The 15645-nt window shown below is 56.3% G+C and overlaps 1 protein-coding gene across 1 annotated transcript; it reads right to left on the minus strand.

Moving 5' to 3' along the window:
- Positions 1 to 780: 780 nt before the first annotated feature.
- On the minus strand, positions 781 to 15087 carry LOC308050870 (myosin-7; the record flags this gene model as incomplete). Its single annotated transcript, XM_080361083.1, has 39 exons — positions 781 to 801; positions 906 to 1040; positions 1508 to 1603; positions 2111 to 2386; positions 2488 to 2613; positions 2824 to 3027; positions 3162 to 3470; positions 3553 to 3677; positions 3759 to 3924; positions 4167 to 4350; positions 4646 to 4842; positions 5204 to 5322; positions 5425 to 5551; positions 5638 to 6027; positions 6820 to 6910; positions 7023 to 7168; positions 7270 to 7446; positions 7866 to 8108; positions 8202 to 8330; positions 8442 to 8568; positions 8651 to 8787; positions 9095 to 9218; positions 9305 to 9422; positions 9547 to 9634; positions 9769 to 9836; positions 9918 to 10227; positions 10368 to 10538; positions 10941 to 11090; positions 11199 to 11317; positions 11403 to 11541; positions 11610 to 11713; positions 11794 to 11892; positions 12195 to 12258; positions 12368 to 12460; positions 13023 to 13134; positions 13396 to 13423; positions 13553 to 13709; positions 14121 to 14264; positions 14887 to 15087. 39 exons carry the CDS (start codon positions 15085 to 15087, stop codon positions 781 to 783), a joined length of 5814 nt encoding a protein of 1937 aa, XP_080217209.1.
- Positions 15088 to 15645: the final 558 nt, after the last annotated feature.

Below are 15645 nucleotides of genomic sequence, written 5' to 3' on the forward strand. Positions count from 1 at the left end.
CCTGCTCGTGGCAGGGGGGACACTGGGAAGGTCCCTTCAACTCAGACTGTTCTGTGATTCTGTGTGTGGGGGGACATTAGCGCATCCCACCCAACAAGGTGCTGTGGGGCTGGGTGGGGGCTGGGGGGGCAGAAGGGGTGGTCTGATGGCTGTCCCAGAACACGCTGTCCCCTTTGTCATTGGGGAGGTCACAAGTGTCCCCATGAGGTGACGTATTCCTGTGGGAGGTGGGGGGCGGTGAGTCACATCCCCACCCCTGCATTGTGCCCCATAGATCCTCTCCTCTGCACCATAGATCCCCTGCGCATCCCACGGGTCCCTCTCTGCCCCATAGATCCCATCTTCTGCCCATACGTGCCCATAGAGCCCCATAGATCCTCCCTCTACTCATAGACACCGCTCTGCCCCATAGATCCCCTCCTTTGCCCCATCGATCCCCTCTTCTGCCCATACATGCCCATAGAGCCCCATAGATCCTCCCTCTACTCATAGACACCGCTCTGCCCCATAGATCCCCTCCTTTGCACCATAGAACCCTCATCTGTGCCATAGATCCCCTCCTCTGCCCCACAGGTCTCCCGTCTGCCCCATAGATTCCCTTCTTTGCCCCATAGATCCCCTCTTCTACCCATACATCTCCATAGAGCCCCATAGCGCCACACAAACCGCTGCTGCTTGAGGCTTTTTATTGGCCCACCGAGGTTGGGGGGCAGCGACAGGGGGCTGGGGTTGGGGGCAGTTGGGGTTCCAAGGCAAGGAGGTGGTTGAAGGTCCGGAGCTTCACTCCTCATTGAGTCCCTTCTGGTGGAGAAAGAGAAGATGGGGGGTGAGGGAGCAGTTGTGGGGCAGCCATGGGGTGGCTGTGGGGGAAGCCATAGGGCAGCCATGGGGTGCGGAGGTCTCACCTTGGCCCCCATGTCACGACTCTTGGCCCGCAGCTTGTTGACCTGCGACTCGGCCATGTCGGCACGTTCCTCCGCCTCATCCAGTTCGTGCTGAGCCTTGCGGAACTTGGCCAGGTTGTTGTTGGCCTGTTCCTCCTGGGGGTGGGGGGACGGGGGTCAGTGGCCCTGTCCCCAGTCCAGCTGTCTCAACTATCCACCCCACCTTCCTTCCGTCCATCCATCTATCCATCCATCTATCCATCCATCTATCCATCCATCATCCATCCATCTATCCATCCATCCGTCTACCCATCCGTCTACCCACCCGTCTACCCATCCATCTACCCATCCATCTACCCATCCATCTACCCATCCATCTACCCATCCATCCATCTACCCATCCATCTACCCATCCATCTACCCATCCATCTACCCATCCATCTACCCATCCATCATCCATCCATCATCCATCCATCATCCATCCATCCACTTTACCATCTAAACAACCTTCCATCTACTCAACCATCCATCCAACCTTCTGTCCATCCAACCATCCCCTCAGCCTTCTTCTCCTTCATCCATCTGACTGCCCATCCAGCACCACAGCTTCTCTCATCACTCACCGCCTCCTCTGCCTGCCGCTTGTAGGCCTTGACCTTCAACTGGAGCTTGTCCACCAGGTCCTGGAGCCTGACTAGGTTCTTGCGGTCCTCCTCCGCCTGTGAGATGAGACATGGGTAGGTCAAGACCTAGACCGATCTGTGCTTTGGGTCACCATGAGAGCAATTAGGGCCAGGAGACAATTAGTGATGTTCTTGGGGAACTGGGACCCCTCTAGATTTGTGGGTCACCTCAGTTTTGGGGCAGAATGTGGGGTTTCCCCCAAGGTGAAGATGGTTTCTTGGCCTGCTGATGTCCCATGTGAGGTTCTGGATCATGCAAAGACCCTGTGGATGCTGGGACAGCAGGAGGTGGCCTAGGTGGCACATGAGCATTCTAGGTCATGCTACGGCATCGGACATAGAGGCAGTGGGTGGTCTAGGTCACCCATGTCCTTCTGGCCATTGGGTTAACTATGTTCTAGGTCACACTACAGCGCCTGACGTGGACGCTGTGAGTGGTTTAGCTCACCCACGACCCTCTGGCCACTGGGTCAACCATGTTCTAGATCACGCTGTGGCCACAGGGCCATCAAGTGACCTTCTGGGCCACTCCACACACCCCACCTGGTAGCTGAGCTCCTTGACGCGCCGCTCAGACTTGCGGAGGCCCTTGACGCTCTCAGCGTTGCGCTTCTGCTCAGCTTCCAGCTCATTCTCCAGCTCCCTCACGCGGGCCTCCAGCTTCTGCACCTGCTTCTTGCCCCCCTTGAGGGCCAACTGCTCGGCCTCGTCCAACCGCAGCTGCAGGTCCTTGATGGTCTGCTCCATGTTCTTCTTCATCCGTTCCAGGTGGGCGCTGGTGTCCTGCTCCTTTTTCAGCTCCTCTGCCATCATGGCCGCCTGCCCCAGGGAGAAGCAACCAGAGAAGAAGGTGTAAGGCATGTTCTCCATCACTCTATGGTGGAAGGTGTCCTAGACATCAGTCCCACCACAGCACTCACATCAGTGATGGCCTTTTTGGCCTTCTCCTCGGCGTTCCTGCACTCCTGGATGGCGTCTTCCACCTCTGTCTGCAGCTGAGAGATGTCCACCTCCATCTTCTTCTTCTGGTTGATGAGGCTGGTATTCTGGAGATGGAGGAGAGGATCTTAGGAGGTGGCTGTGGGGCTGCTGCCCCATTCTTCTCAAGCCCCACAGCACTTAGAGCCCTCCTGTCATTTCTGCAGACTTCAAGGATCTCCAGATGGAGGAGATCCTTGGTAACTCCACCCAGAAGATGACCACACCCATGGTTTCTTCAGGGTTTGAGTGTCCCTTGGAGGAACACGAGGTCTCACTTGTGAGTGGAGAAGCTGGACTCTCTCGCTGGCCTCGATCAGTTCCTGTTCGGCCAACTTGCGAGCCCTCTCGGTCTGCTCCACCACCGCCCGTAGCTCCTCCAGCTCTGACTGCAGGAGGTTATTCCTCCTCTCCACAATGGCAATGTTCTCCTTCAGGTCCTCATTGACCCGGACCATGTCATCCAACTGCAACTGGGTGTCCTGCAAAGCAGTGTGGGGCAAAGACGATGAGTGGGGATGGTGGGGAAGGGGATAGATGTCCACCCAACTGCCACCGAGGAGTGTTGTGACCAGCCACCCCTCAACTCCTAATGGGACAGCCGTCCCATGGGTACCTTGAGGCAGCCCTGCAACATCTTGACTTGCTTCTGGGCCTCAGCTGCCACCCGGTTGGCGTGGCTGAGCTGGATCTCCATCTCATTGAGGTCGCCCTCCATCTTCTTCTTCAGCCTCAGGGCCTCATTGCGGCTCCGGGTCTCAGCATCCAGAGAGGTCTGCAGTGAGTCCACCACCCGCAGATGGTTGCGCTTGGCCTGCTCCATCTCCTCGTCCTTCTCGGCCAGCTTGCGCTCGTAGTCTGCCTTGACCTGGTTGAACTCTAACTGGGCCCTCAAGATCTTCCCCTCCTCGTGCTCCAGAGAGGCCTGAGGAGGGGACAGACAGGATGTTGAGGACCAGAGATGACCAGGAGAACATGGGGATACATGAGGATGTGGCTTGGCTCACCTCAGCCTCCTCCAGAGCAGCTTGGAGCTCCAGCTTCTCGGCGTCCAACTGCTTCCGGACCTTCTCCAGCTCATGGATGGTCTTGTGGCTGGCACCCAGCTGCTCCGTGAGGTCCGAGATCTCCTCTGCCCAGGTGAGATCCCATCAGACCACACAGAAGGTGGTGGAGAACAAGGAAATGGGCAAGGGGAGGACCATGGTCTCACCTTGGAGGTTCTTGTTCTCCCTCTTGAGGGTCTCCAGGTGGTCGAGCGACTCCTCGTAGGCGTTCTTCAGCTTGAAGAGCTCAGTGCTGAGGGACCTGGCCTCCTTCTGGGATGCCTCCAGCTCTGTCTGCGACTCCTCGAACTTCTGCTTCCACTCAGACAAGATCTATGGGGACAGAACCAAGACTCTGGTCACCATGAGCCACCCTGTCTTTACCCTCCTCTTCCTCTCCCCAACATTCTCCTTGTGGGGAGCTGAAGCTCTGCTGAAATATGGCCCTTAACAGTTGTCCATCTTTCTTCTGGGCTTCTTCTCCTGCCTGGCTTTGGTGGGTAAAATTGGTGGGTCCCACACCTCTCCACCCCCTTCCCACCCTTCTCCTCCCACCCTTCCTTTGTCCCCCAAACCTTGTCAAAGTTCCTCTGCTTCTTATCCAGCGCAGCGGCTGCTGCATTTGACCGCTCCAGGTCTGCCATGAGGTCTTCAATCTCGTTCTGCAGCCGGTGCTTGGTCTTCTCCAATGAGGAACACTTGGCATTGACGGCCTCCACTGCCTCCTCAGCTTCCTGCAACCTCTGGGCCAGCTTCTTCCTACCAGAAGTAAGGGAGAAACCCATATGTGACCCATCAGCCATCAGTTCATGATCCCCAAAATCAAGGTGTTTGAGAGCATGACAGTGGTAGGACTCATGAGGGTCATGGATGGTCTAAGTTACTCAACACAGGTTCTAGGTCCACAAATTGAGCTCTAAATCTACCAAGTGTGAGGAAGCCAAATGTTCTGGATGGTGGCTACTTGAGGGAAGAGGGAAGGTGGAGACCAGCAAGACCAAGCAGGTCCCACCACCCATGGGAGAACCTCAGCATCCATGAGGAGAAGACTCACTTGGCCTCCTCCAGCTCCTCGGTGCGCTGGATGGCGTCTGTCTCATATTTGGTCCTCCATTGTGCCACCTCGGAGTTAGCTTTGGAGAGTGAGCGCTGGAGCTCAGCCTTGGCCTCCGTCTCCTCCTCGTACTGCTCCCGCAGCAGGTCGCAGTCATGCCGGGCTGACTGGAGGGCGTGGGCTAGTGCATTCTTGGCCTGGGAGGTGGTGAGGAGAAGTTGGGACCATTGGGCCCATGTCAACTTGGGCTGTCTTGCTGTTCTCCAACTCAACAAGAGCTGGTCTTCATCATCTCAACTCAACCAGCCCTTCTTTAGACCAACCCAACATCTCCCAGACCAACTGAACTGACCTCCTTGCTACCAACCAATTCAATCCAACCACCTTGAGACTCACCAACACCACCAAACTTCCTGAGGACCCCCAACTCATTTTCTCTACATTGTGAGGGCAGGCTCACACTGCACCCTGCAGTACCCAACCAACGTCACCCTTGACCTTGGGGGTGTCTTTCACCCTCAACCTTCTGCCCCACCAACCTCCCCAACACAGTCCTACCTTGGCCTCTTCTTCTAGCTGCCTCTTGAGGTCCTCCAGCTGCTGGGTGTAGGTGAGTTTCCCTCGTGTCAGCTGGTTGATGAAAGCTTCCTTCTCCTCCAGCTGCCTGGACAGCTCACCTGTGGGGTGGGAAGGTGGACAATCACTCACTGGAGAGATGCCCAAAGCCACCCCACCAGGTACAGGACAGGTGATTTGATGGGGAATAGCAAGGACCTCACCGTTTTCTGTCTGGAGCTTGGCCCGTTGGGTGGTGAGATCGTTGACCATGCGTTGAGCCTCCTCAGATTTGGTCCGGTGCTCATTCATCTGGTCTTCCATGGTGCGGCACATCTTCTCCAGATTGGCCTGGAGAGAGGAAGGGCAGGAAGATGAAAAGGAATGTGGGGAGAGGAACGGAAGAGTTGTCCCATCATTGCTGGAAAACCATCTACCTTGGCCTTGATCAGCTGCTCCATGTTGGAACCGACGTCATCCAGCTCCAGCTTGAGCTCACTCTTCTCCTTCTCCAGCTTCTGCTTGACACGCTGCAGGTTGTCGAGCTGCTCGCTGAGCTCAGCCACGCTGTCAGCGTGCTTCTTGCGCAGCGCGGCTGCCGTGGCCTCGTGCTGCAGCGTGGCCTCCTCCAGGTCCCGCCGCATCTTCTGGAACTCCGCCTCCCTCTTCTTGTTGAGCTCGATTTGCACCGAGGTGGCTCCACCCGCCTCCTCCAGCCGCTCGCTGATCTCCTCCAGCTCCCGTGACAGGTCTGAGCGCAGCTTCTCCACCTTGGCCCTGCCCGTCCGTTCTGCCTCCAGCTCCTCCTCCAGCTCCTCAATCCGTGCCTGTGGTCCGGGGACAGGGATGTCACCATCTGGCTTGGCTCCACCCTACTCATCTATTCAACCAGCTGGAGATTCTTCAGCTCAACTCAGCCTAACCAGCTGGAGATTCTTCAACACAGCTCAAGTCAACCCAACAGGCTGGAGACTCTTCAACTCAACCCAACCAGCTGTAGACTTTTCAACTCAACCGAAGTCAACCAAACCAACTGCAGAGTCTTCACCTCAACCCAGCGTAACTCATTGGAGACCCTTCAACTCAAGTCAGCCCTGCTGGCTGGAGACTATTCAACTCAGCTCAACCCAACCAACTGGAGACCTTCAAGTCAACCAGTCTTGAGCCCATCCAGCTCTCCTCAACCTAGTCAAGATCTGAGCTCTCCAGATCCACTTGACCTTCTCTGAAGGTTCTCCACTCTGTCAAATTACCTTGAGGATCTTCAACTCAATCAGCCTTGAGGACATTCAATTCAACCCACCCTTGAGGTGCTTGGATGAAAGAGCTCAATAAAACCTTCTCTGAGGAGTCAAAATGATCCAACCCAAGCAACCCCACCAGCCTTGAGTGCTGTACACCCATTGGTTCAGCTCACTCCACCCCAAAGACCACCTGCCTGGAAGCCAACAAGTCATTTCTAGGAGATAAATCACAGGAAGGTTCTACATCAAGGGGACATGCCATGAACTCCAGACCTCAGGTGGGTATGATGTGTGTCTAGGTTCTTCTCAAAAAAGAAGAAGAAAAGGGGAAGATGAGCTCCTCCTGGTTGACCCACAAGTTGAACCCCACATCACCTGAAGCTCTTTGAGCTTCTTCTGGAGCTGGGCTGCGACCGCTTGCTCATCCTCAATTCTGGCGTTGAGTGCGTTGAGCTCAAAGTCTTTCCTGGATGGGGAGGAGAATCATCAGCCCATCACACTCCTGAGTTCTTGGTGGAGAGAGGGCGATTATGGGTAAGGGAGGAGAAGGTGGGAGAAGGAGGTGGGGGAGGCCCTACTTTTTTAGTCTCTCATCCAATTGCTGCTTGTCGTTCTCCAGGTCCATTATGTTCTCCTGAGCCAGCTTCAAGTCACCTTCCAGCTTCCTCTTGGCCCGCTCCAGGTCCATCCGGATCTTCTTCTCCTGTTCCAGCGAGCTCTCCAGCTGCAAGCAAGGCAGACAGTCCCCAATCAGCCCCCTAAAACACCCACTCCAGGAGGACATTCGCCCCCCAAGGGACCAGCTATGGGAGGGTTGGCACTCACATCATCCACTTGCTGTTCCAGCTTGACTTTGGCCTTCGTCAAGGTGTTCACCTTGTCCTCCTCTGCCTGAAGATCATCCAGTGCTTGCTGGTGAGCTTCTTGCAGGGTCTTCTTCTCCTTTGTTAGCTTCACGATGGTCTCATCCAGCCCGGCCATCTCCTCTGTGAGGTTTTTGACCTGCAGGAGGAGAAATATCAGCTTGGTCCCAGAGGTAGGACAAGAGATAGGAGGTTCTTCTTTCTCTTGGTTGAGCTGGGCCTAAGTCAGGACACACAGGAGAACCCAACCAGCCTCTGGTCTTGATGACTCAACCCAACCAACCTTGGGTCTTGACAACCCAACCCAACTGGTTTTGGGTCTTCATGAACTAAATCACCCAGTTTTGGGTCTTCACAGTTGAACCAGCGTTGTGTCTTCCTGACTCAAGCCAACCAGCCTTGGATCTCCACAACCCAACCAACTTCAGGTCTTGGCAAACCAACACTACCAGCCTTGGGGCTTCTCAATCCAACTCAACCACCCATGGGTCTTCTCAAAACCTATTAGTGCTGGCTTGAGTCACTTAGCTTGGGGTCAAAGCCTCTCATTGCCCTCACCTTGTTCTCAGTGGCATGTTTCTCTTTCTCCACCTTGGCCAAAGACAACTCCAGATCATCAATGTCCTTCTTGAGCTCTGAGCACTCGTCCTCCAGCTTCCTCTTCTTGGCTGTCAGTTCAGCATTCATCTCTTCCTCATCCTCCAGCCGCTCTGTCAGCTCCTTCACCTTGGCCTCCAGCTGGATCTTGTTCTTGATCAGCTGGTCGCAGCGCTCCTCGGCATCTGCAAGGTTGTCCTGCTCCTGGAAGGAGGAAGATAGGTGGGAGGGTGGAGGAAGATGGGTGGGAGGGTGGAGGAAGGAGGAAGGAAGAACTAGGGCATCTCCGTCACTCACAGCCTGCACTTGGAGCTGAAGGTCATTCTTCTCCTGCAGCATGGAGACCATCTTCTCCTCCAGCTCCTTCCGCCGGGCCTCTGACTTCTCCAGGGCCTCCTTCAGCCGCCCAAACTCCTCCTTCATGGTCTGGAGAAGGCATGGGGGTCCTCTGTATGTCTCTCCTCTTCTTCCACCTCCCCCCATACCTCTCCATCTCTCTGTCTCCCCACCCAACCTTCATCCCATGCTCTTTGTCACCTGCATCTCCTTCTCTGTTTCAGCACTCTTCAACAAGGGCTTGATCTTGAAGTAGAGCTTCATCCAAGGCCAGTTCTTCACCCCCATGAAGGCCCTGATGTTCCACTGAATCACCAGCAGTGAGTCCCTGGGTGGGGCAAAGCAGGATGTGGGTGACCAGGGACCTCCACCCAATGTGGACCCACTACCGCCTCCACCCCACCACCCACCGACGCTCCAGGATCTTCTTGAATTCCTGCCGGGAGAGGAATCCACGAACTTGGGCCTGCAAGCGGGTCATGATCCGGGCCAGGCGCTCGTCCCTCATCTCCTCCAGCAGCCCCAGCAGCCCAGCCTTGAAGAAGACCTTTGAGGAGAGATGAAGGTTAGTGCTGCTGGTGGGGTGGGGTTTGGTGGGTTGGTGGGGTGGATGGAGGGAGCTCAGATGGGCAGGTGGGCACGTGGATGGTGGGACCATGGGAGTCTATGTGACCTTGTGGATGGTTGGACCATGAGGTCCACAGATCTCATGGATTGTGGGACCATGGGGGTCTATGTGACCTCGTGGATGGTTGGACCATGAGGTCCACAGATCTCATGGATTGTGGGACCATGGGGTCAACAAGACCTCCTCGATGGTGGGACCACTAGGAACAGAGACCATGTGGCCTCACCTTGGTGTGCCCGAACTTGTACTGGTTGTGGTCAATGTCAAGGGACCCCAGGAGCTTCTCGGCGCCTTTGCGGCTGTCGATGAACTGCCCCTCAGGGATGGCTGCAGGGTTCAGGATGCGGTACCTGGTGGCCAGAGAGGACAGGACACCTCAAAATCAGCCCTGGTGGGGCTGTCCACCCACTCCCCACAACTTCTCCTCCGTCCCTACCGCTGGCGGAAGTCCCCATAGAGGATGCGGTTGGGGAAGCCCTTGCGGCAGATGCGAATTCCCTCCAGCACCCCGTTGCAGCGGAGCTGGTGCATCACCAAGGGATTGTCCATCACACCTGGGGGTGGAAAGTGGGCTGGTGAGTCACGGCCTGCTCCAGAGTGCTGGCCCCACCACTACGGTTGGCCAGGGACCAGGGTTTGGCCCTACCCCCTTGGATTAACCCCTGGCTATTGGCTCACCAGGAGACTTGGTCTCATTGGGGATGATACAGCGGACAAAGTGGGGGTGGGTGGACCGCAGGTTGGTCATCAGCTTGTTGAGGTTCTCCTGGAGGATGGAGGGGGAGATGATGGAGGGAATGAAGACTCCAACCTGCCCCATCGAGGGTTACCACCTGCCCTGGGACATGTTGTCCATCCCCTCCACAACCTGGGGTCCACCATTCACCCCTGAACCCTCACCCGGTGCAGAGCAGAGACTGTCTGGAAGGAGGAACCTTTCTTCTTGGACCCTTTCCCCTTCTCCATGGCTGTCGAAGAAGAAAGGATGAGACAGGTCAAGGATGGAGTGGGGACAACTTCAGATGCTCAGGAAGGAGGTGACCCCTTACGTGCATCAGCCCCGGCATAGTTGGCGAAGAGGTTGGCCAAGAGCTTGAGGGCTGATTTCTGGTAGAGCCCCACCACCGTCTCGTTGAGGGGGTCCTTGTTCTTCTGCAGCCACCCGATGATGTTGTAGTCCACCGTGCCAGCATAGTGGATGACGGCAAAGTGGGCTTCTGGTTTCCCTTTGATGTTTCGTGGCTTCCCAAAGTTGGCCGACTTGCCCAAGTGATTATCAAAGAGCTTGGCCTTGAAGGTCATGTCTGTGGCCTTGGGGAACATGCACTCCTCTTCCAGGATGGACATGATCCCCATGGGCTGGGGAGGAGAAGACCTCATTGGATGGATGCCAAGCATAACCCAACTGGCTGCCTTTGGGGTCTCTGGGAAGTTCCAACTGGGAGCATCCTACTCCAGGAGGCCTCTCAGTCCCCAGGAGGCCCTAGGGGAGGTGGTACCTTCTCGATTAGGTCAATGCAGGCCTGGAGGTCCATGCCAAAGTCGATGAACTCCCACTCGATGCCCTCCTTCTTGTATTCCTCCTGCTCCAGCACGAACATGTGGTGGTTGAAGAACTGCTGCAGCTTCTCGTTGGTGAAGTTGATGCAGAGCTGCTCGAAGCTGTTGAACTGGGGAGGGAGAGAATGGGCCATGTGGTCAAGGTAACACCCAATGAGGTCAACAGAACAGCCAATGGGACCAATGGGGTCAATTCAACACCCAACAGGGTCAACTGAACATTCAATATAGTCTATATTATGCCAAATGTGATCAATTGGGTCAACTCAACACCCAGAGGGGTCAATGTAATGCCCAATGGGATCAAGGGGTCGAACCGAGACTCAACAGGGTCAACATAACGCCCAGTGAGCTCAACAAGCCAACTCAACATCCATGGGGTCAACTCAATGCCCAATGGGATCAGCGGGGTAAACCTGAGACCAACTGTGGTCAGCCCAATGCCCAGTGGGATCAATGGGGTCAACTTAACACGCAGCAGGGTCAATGCAACATGGTCAACCAGGCCTCACGTCAAAGATCTCGAAGCCAGCGATGTCCAAGACGCCAATGAAGTACTGACGCGGCTGCTTGGTCTCCAGTGAGTTGTTGATTCTGGTCACCATCCAGTTGAACATCTTCTCATAGACGGCCTTGGCCAAGGCCCCGACGGCATAAATCACCTGGAAAAGGAATGTCCCACTGATGAGATGGGGGTCTTGATGTCCTCCTTGCTAGGGATGCCACCATGCCACCCCAAAACCAGGAGTTTTTGGGGACATCCTCCTCACCTGCTGGACATTCTGCCCCTTGGTGACGTACTCATTGCCCACCTTGACCCGCGGGTGGCACAATCCCTTGAGAAGATCGGCCGAGTTCAGCCCCATCAGGTAGGCTGACTTGTCCGCCTCTGAGGATGCAGAGGAGAAGGCTTGAAACTGGAGGACCATGAGGTTCACCCCAATTCCCACCCCTCGACCTTGGCTGGACCCCACCTTCAGTGCCATCCGGCTCTGCCTGCTCTTCCCGTTGCTTCTGCTTGAACTTCATGTTGCCAAAGTGCATGATGGCGCCCGTCAGCTTGTAAATGGAGTTCTTCTCCTCTTGGGTGAAGCCCAGGACATCAAAAGCACTCTGCGGGGGGCAAAAATATGGGTCAAGGTGTCCTCCAGGCAGCCCAAGCCCCATACCCCCCAACTCACATCTGTGGCCAGGAGCTCTTCTCCATCATCAATGGATGGTACTGTAGTCTCTCCTTGGGAGATGAAGGCGTAGTCGTAGGGGTTGTTGGTCACCAACATCATGTCTGTGAGGAGAAGATGAGGTTTGGGTGGGGAGGTGCGGGGAGGGGCAGGTGTCCATGGGTGGGGTGGAGTCATGGCTCACCCAGCAGCTCTGGCTTCTTATTGGAGAGGATCTGGTAGTAGATGTGGTAGTTTCTCTCAGCCTTGAGCTGGAAGATGACACGGGACTTCTCGAGGAGGTCTGGGAGGGGTGGAGAGAAGGCGGGTAGAGGTTGGGACAAGGAGGTGGAGAGTGAGATGAAGACATGGATGGAGATATGAGGACACTGAGGATTAGGAAATGGAGGGTCAGATACATGAAGAGATGGAAATGGAGAGATGAGGAGATGGTGGGATGAGGAGATGGAGATGGAGGGATGGCTGGATGGATGAGGAGATGGAGACACGAGAAGATGGAGACACCGAGAGATGGGTGGAGGGATGGACAGATGGATGGACAGATGGAAGATGATACATCTTCTGATGGAGCCTCAGTCCACTTACAGGTCTCGATGTCAGCTGATGCCAACTTTCCAGTGGCCCCAAAATGGATCCGGATGAACTTCCCCTGGAGAGCAGTGTCTTGAAGTGAAGGTGGCCACCTCCCCCCAGCAGACACCACCCCTTAGACCCTGCCCCATAGACCTGGCCCCATAGGCCACACCCCCTTCACTCACAAATCGGGAGGAGTTGTCGTTGCGGACAGTCTTGGCATTGCCGAAGGCCTCCAAGGCGGGGTTGGCCTGGATGATCTGGTCCTCTAGGGTGCCCTGGAGGGGTGGGATAATGAGGGAGGAGGGTCATGGTGGGGGCTGGAGGGGGAGGGGAGGATGTGGTGGCCACAGACATCCATGAAGGTCTCCATGGGGGCTTGGGTTGGTGGATGGAGAGGTGGGCTGATGCCATGGGTGGCTGGTTGTGTGGTTGGTTGGGTGGTTGGATGGTTGGATGGTTGGATGGTTAGGTGGTTGGATGTTTGGGTGGTTGGGTGGTTGGGTGGTTGGATGGTTGGGTGGTTGGGTGGTTGGGTGGTTGGGTGGTTGGATGTTTGGGTGGTTGGGTGGTTGGGTGGTTGGATGGTTGGGTGGTTGGGTGGTTGGGTGGTTGGATGGTTGGGTGGTTGGGTGGTTGGGTGGTTGGGTGGTTGGATGTTTGGGTGGTTGGATGGTTGGGTGGTTGGGTGGTTGGTTGCGCGGTTGGTTGGATGGTTGGGTGGTTGGGTGGTAGGTTGCGTGGTTGGTTGGATGGTTGGGTGTGTGGTTGGTTGCATGGTTGGACAGGCACGTGGATGAGCAGTGGCCACACCCCATGTTGTCCCCCCAGTGCCCTGACCTTGCCTGGGGACCCCGTCTCCTTCTTGCCGCGGTCGCCGATGGCAGCGATGACAGCGAAGTACTGGATGACCCTCTTGGTGTTCACCGTCTTCCCCGCCCCGGATTCTCCGCTGGGGGAAGCCAATGAGAGCGAGGTCTGGGGTGCTGGGGGACAGGACTATAGTTCTGGGGGGCGGGGCCTCACTGGGAAGGGGTGGGGCTTGTAGCAGATGAACTATGGACCTCCACAGGCAAGTCCAGGTGGTGAGAACAGGTTCGCTGTGCTGGTGGGTGAGTCTCCAGGGGAAAAGGGGCGTGGCTATGTACCGGGTGGGAGGGGCTTAGGTGTGGGCAGGGCTAATATGACCTTTAGGGATGTGAAGGTCACTCACGTGATGAGGATGGACTGGTTCTCCCGATCTGGTGGGGTAAGGAGGACAAGCATGAGGATCTGAAGGTCACCTTGGCTCATCTCCCCATTTCCTGCCCCACATCTCCCGCCCCACATCATCTCCTGCCCCCCAAACCACACCTGTGGGATGTTCCTACCTGTCAGCATGTTCTGGTAGGCATTGTCTGAGATGGAGAAGATGTGGGGTGGAGCTTCGCTCCGCTTCTTGCCACGGTAGGCAGCCACCACCTCCGAGTTGTAGACAGGCAACCACTTGTAGGGGTTGACAGTCACACAGAAGAGCCCTGAGTAGGTCTAGAGAAGGGGCGGATGGGTCAGAACCATGAGGTTCTACTCCATCAGATGGGGACAGCCCAGGTGTGGGTGGCCCAAGGGGTTTGGAGTTGGGGCATCTTGGTTCTGGGTGGCCCAAGAGTTTTGGAGAAGGGATGTTCTGGTTCTGGGTGGCCCAAGAACCCTGGACATGGGCCATCTTGGGTCTAGGGATGGGCCATCTTGGGTCTAGGTGGCCCCAAGGGGCCCAGGGATGTGATATCCAAGATCTGGGTGCCCAAGGGCTCTGGGGGTGGGACACCTTGGTTCTGGGTGGCCCAAAGGTTCTGGAGAAGAGATATTTTGGGTCTGGGTGGCCCAAGGGGTGTGGACAAGGCTTGTCTCAGTTCCATGTGGGGTCTGGAGAACCTCACAGGCTCCCATAGGACTCACGTAGATCATCCAAGAGGCATAGCGCTCCTTGAGGTTGTAGAGGACAGCGGGCTCATGGAGGAAGGTCAGCATGGCCATGTCCTCAATCTTGTCAAACTTCGGGGGGTTCTGCTGCATGATCTGGTCCTCCTTGACTGTCACCGTCTGCTCAAAGTGGGGAGGATACCATGGGGTAGGGGGGTAGGGCGAGGATTTGCCCCAGTTGTCCCTTTCAGTAGGGCTGGGAGCTGGGGGTCTGGGTGTCCCTTGGGTGATGAAGAAGGTCTAGATGTCCCTCAAGTGACAGAGAAGATTGTTTTGGGTCTGGGTATCCCTTGGGTGCTGGAGAAGGTGGGATGGGGTTTGGGTGTCCCTTGGGTGCTGGAGAAGGTGGGATGGGGTTTGGGTGTCAAATGGGTGCTGGAGAAGGTGGGATGGGGTTTGGGTGTCAAATGGGTGCTGGAGAAGGTGGGATGGGGTTTGGGTGTCAAATGGGTGCTGGAGAAGGTGGGATGGGGTCTGGGTGTCAAATGGGTGCTGGAGAAGTTGGGATGGGGTTTGGGTGTCAAATAGGTGCTGGAGAAGGTGGGATGGGGTTTGGGTGTCAAATGGGTAATGGAGAAGGTGGGATGGGGTCTGGGTGTCAAATGGGTGCTGGAGAAGGTGGGATAAGTTCTAGATGTTTCCTGTGTCCTAGCGAAGCTGGGACGGGTTCTAGGTGTCTTGTGTGTGATGGTGACGTTATTTTGGGGTCCAGATGTTGCGGTCATGGCCCGGCCCCACCCACCTTGCCGTGCTCTGTCTGGGCGGTGACCTTGGTGCCCTCACGGGTGATGATGGTGGCCTTGACAAACTCCTCCTTCTCGTCGGGGACGAAGATATCCTTCTTCAGGTCGAAGGGGCGGGTCTGGGCGGCCACACGCTCCTTCTCCGATTTGCGGAGGTAGGGAGCGGCCTCCCCAAATTCAGCCATTTCCACGTCGGGCATGGTGGCACTGGTTGGGGCAGGGGGACTCAGACCTTCCCAGTTCCTCCCTCTTGGCCCCATCCCAAGTCGCTCCTTGGTGGTTCCACCATCTCCAGTTCCTTCAGGGTGCTCTCAGACCTCCTGGTTACCCCACCTCAAGTCCTTGGTGGTTCCAACCCCATCCCCATTCCTCCTTGGTGGTCCACATTCCTCCCCAGTGCTCCCAGTTCCTCCCCAGTGCTCCCAGTTTGCCCCATCCCAAGTCCTTGGTGGTCCCAACCCCATCCCCATTCCTCCTTGGTGGTCCACATTCCTCCCCAGTGCTCCCAGTTCCTCCCCAGTGCTCCCAGTTTGCCCCATCCCAAGTCCCTTCTTGGTGGTCGCATCATCTGTTCTTCCCCAGTGCTCCCAGTTCCTCCAAGATGCTTCCATCTCCTGCTGGTTGACCCATCCCCATCCAAGTCCATCCTTGGTGGTCCCAGTTCCTCTCAAGTGCTCCCCGTTTCTTCTCAGTGCTTCCAGTCTTCCCAGTTGGCCCCATCCCAAGTCCCTTCTTGATGGTCCCACCATGTCCGGTTC

This window comes from Nesoenas mayeri (assembly GCF_963082525.1).
Source record: "Nesoenas mayeri genome assembly, chromosome: 30".
NCBI lineage: Eukaryota > Metazoa > Chordata > Aves > Columbiformes > Columbidae > Nesoenas > Nesoenas mayeri.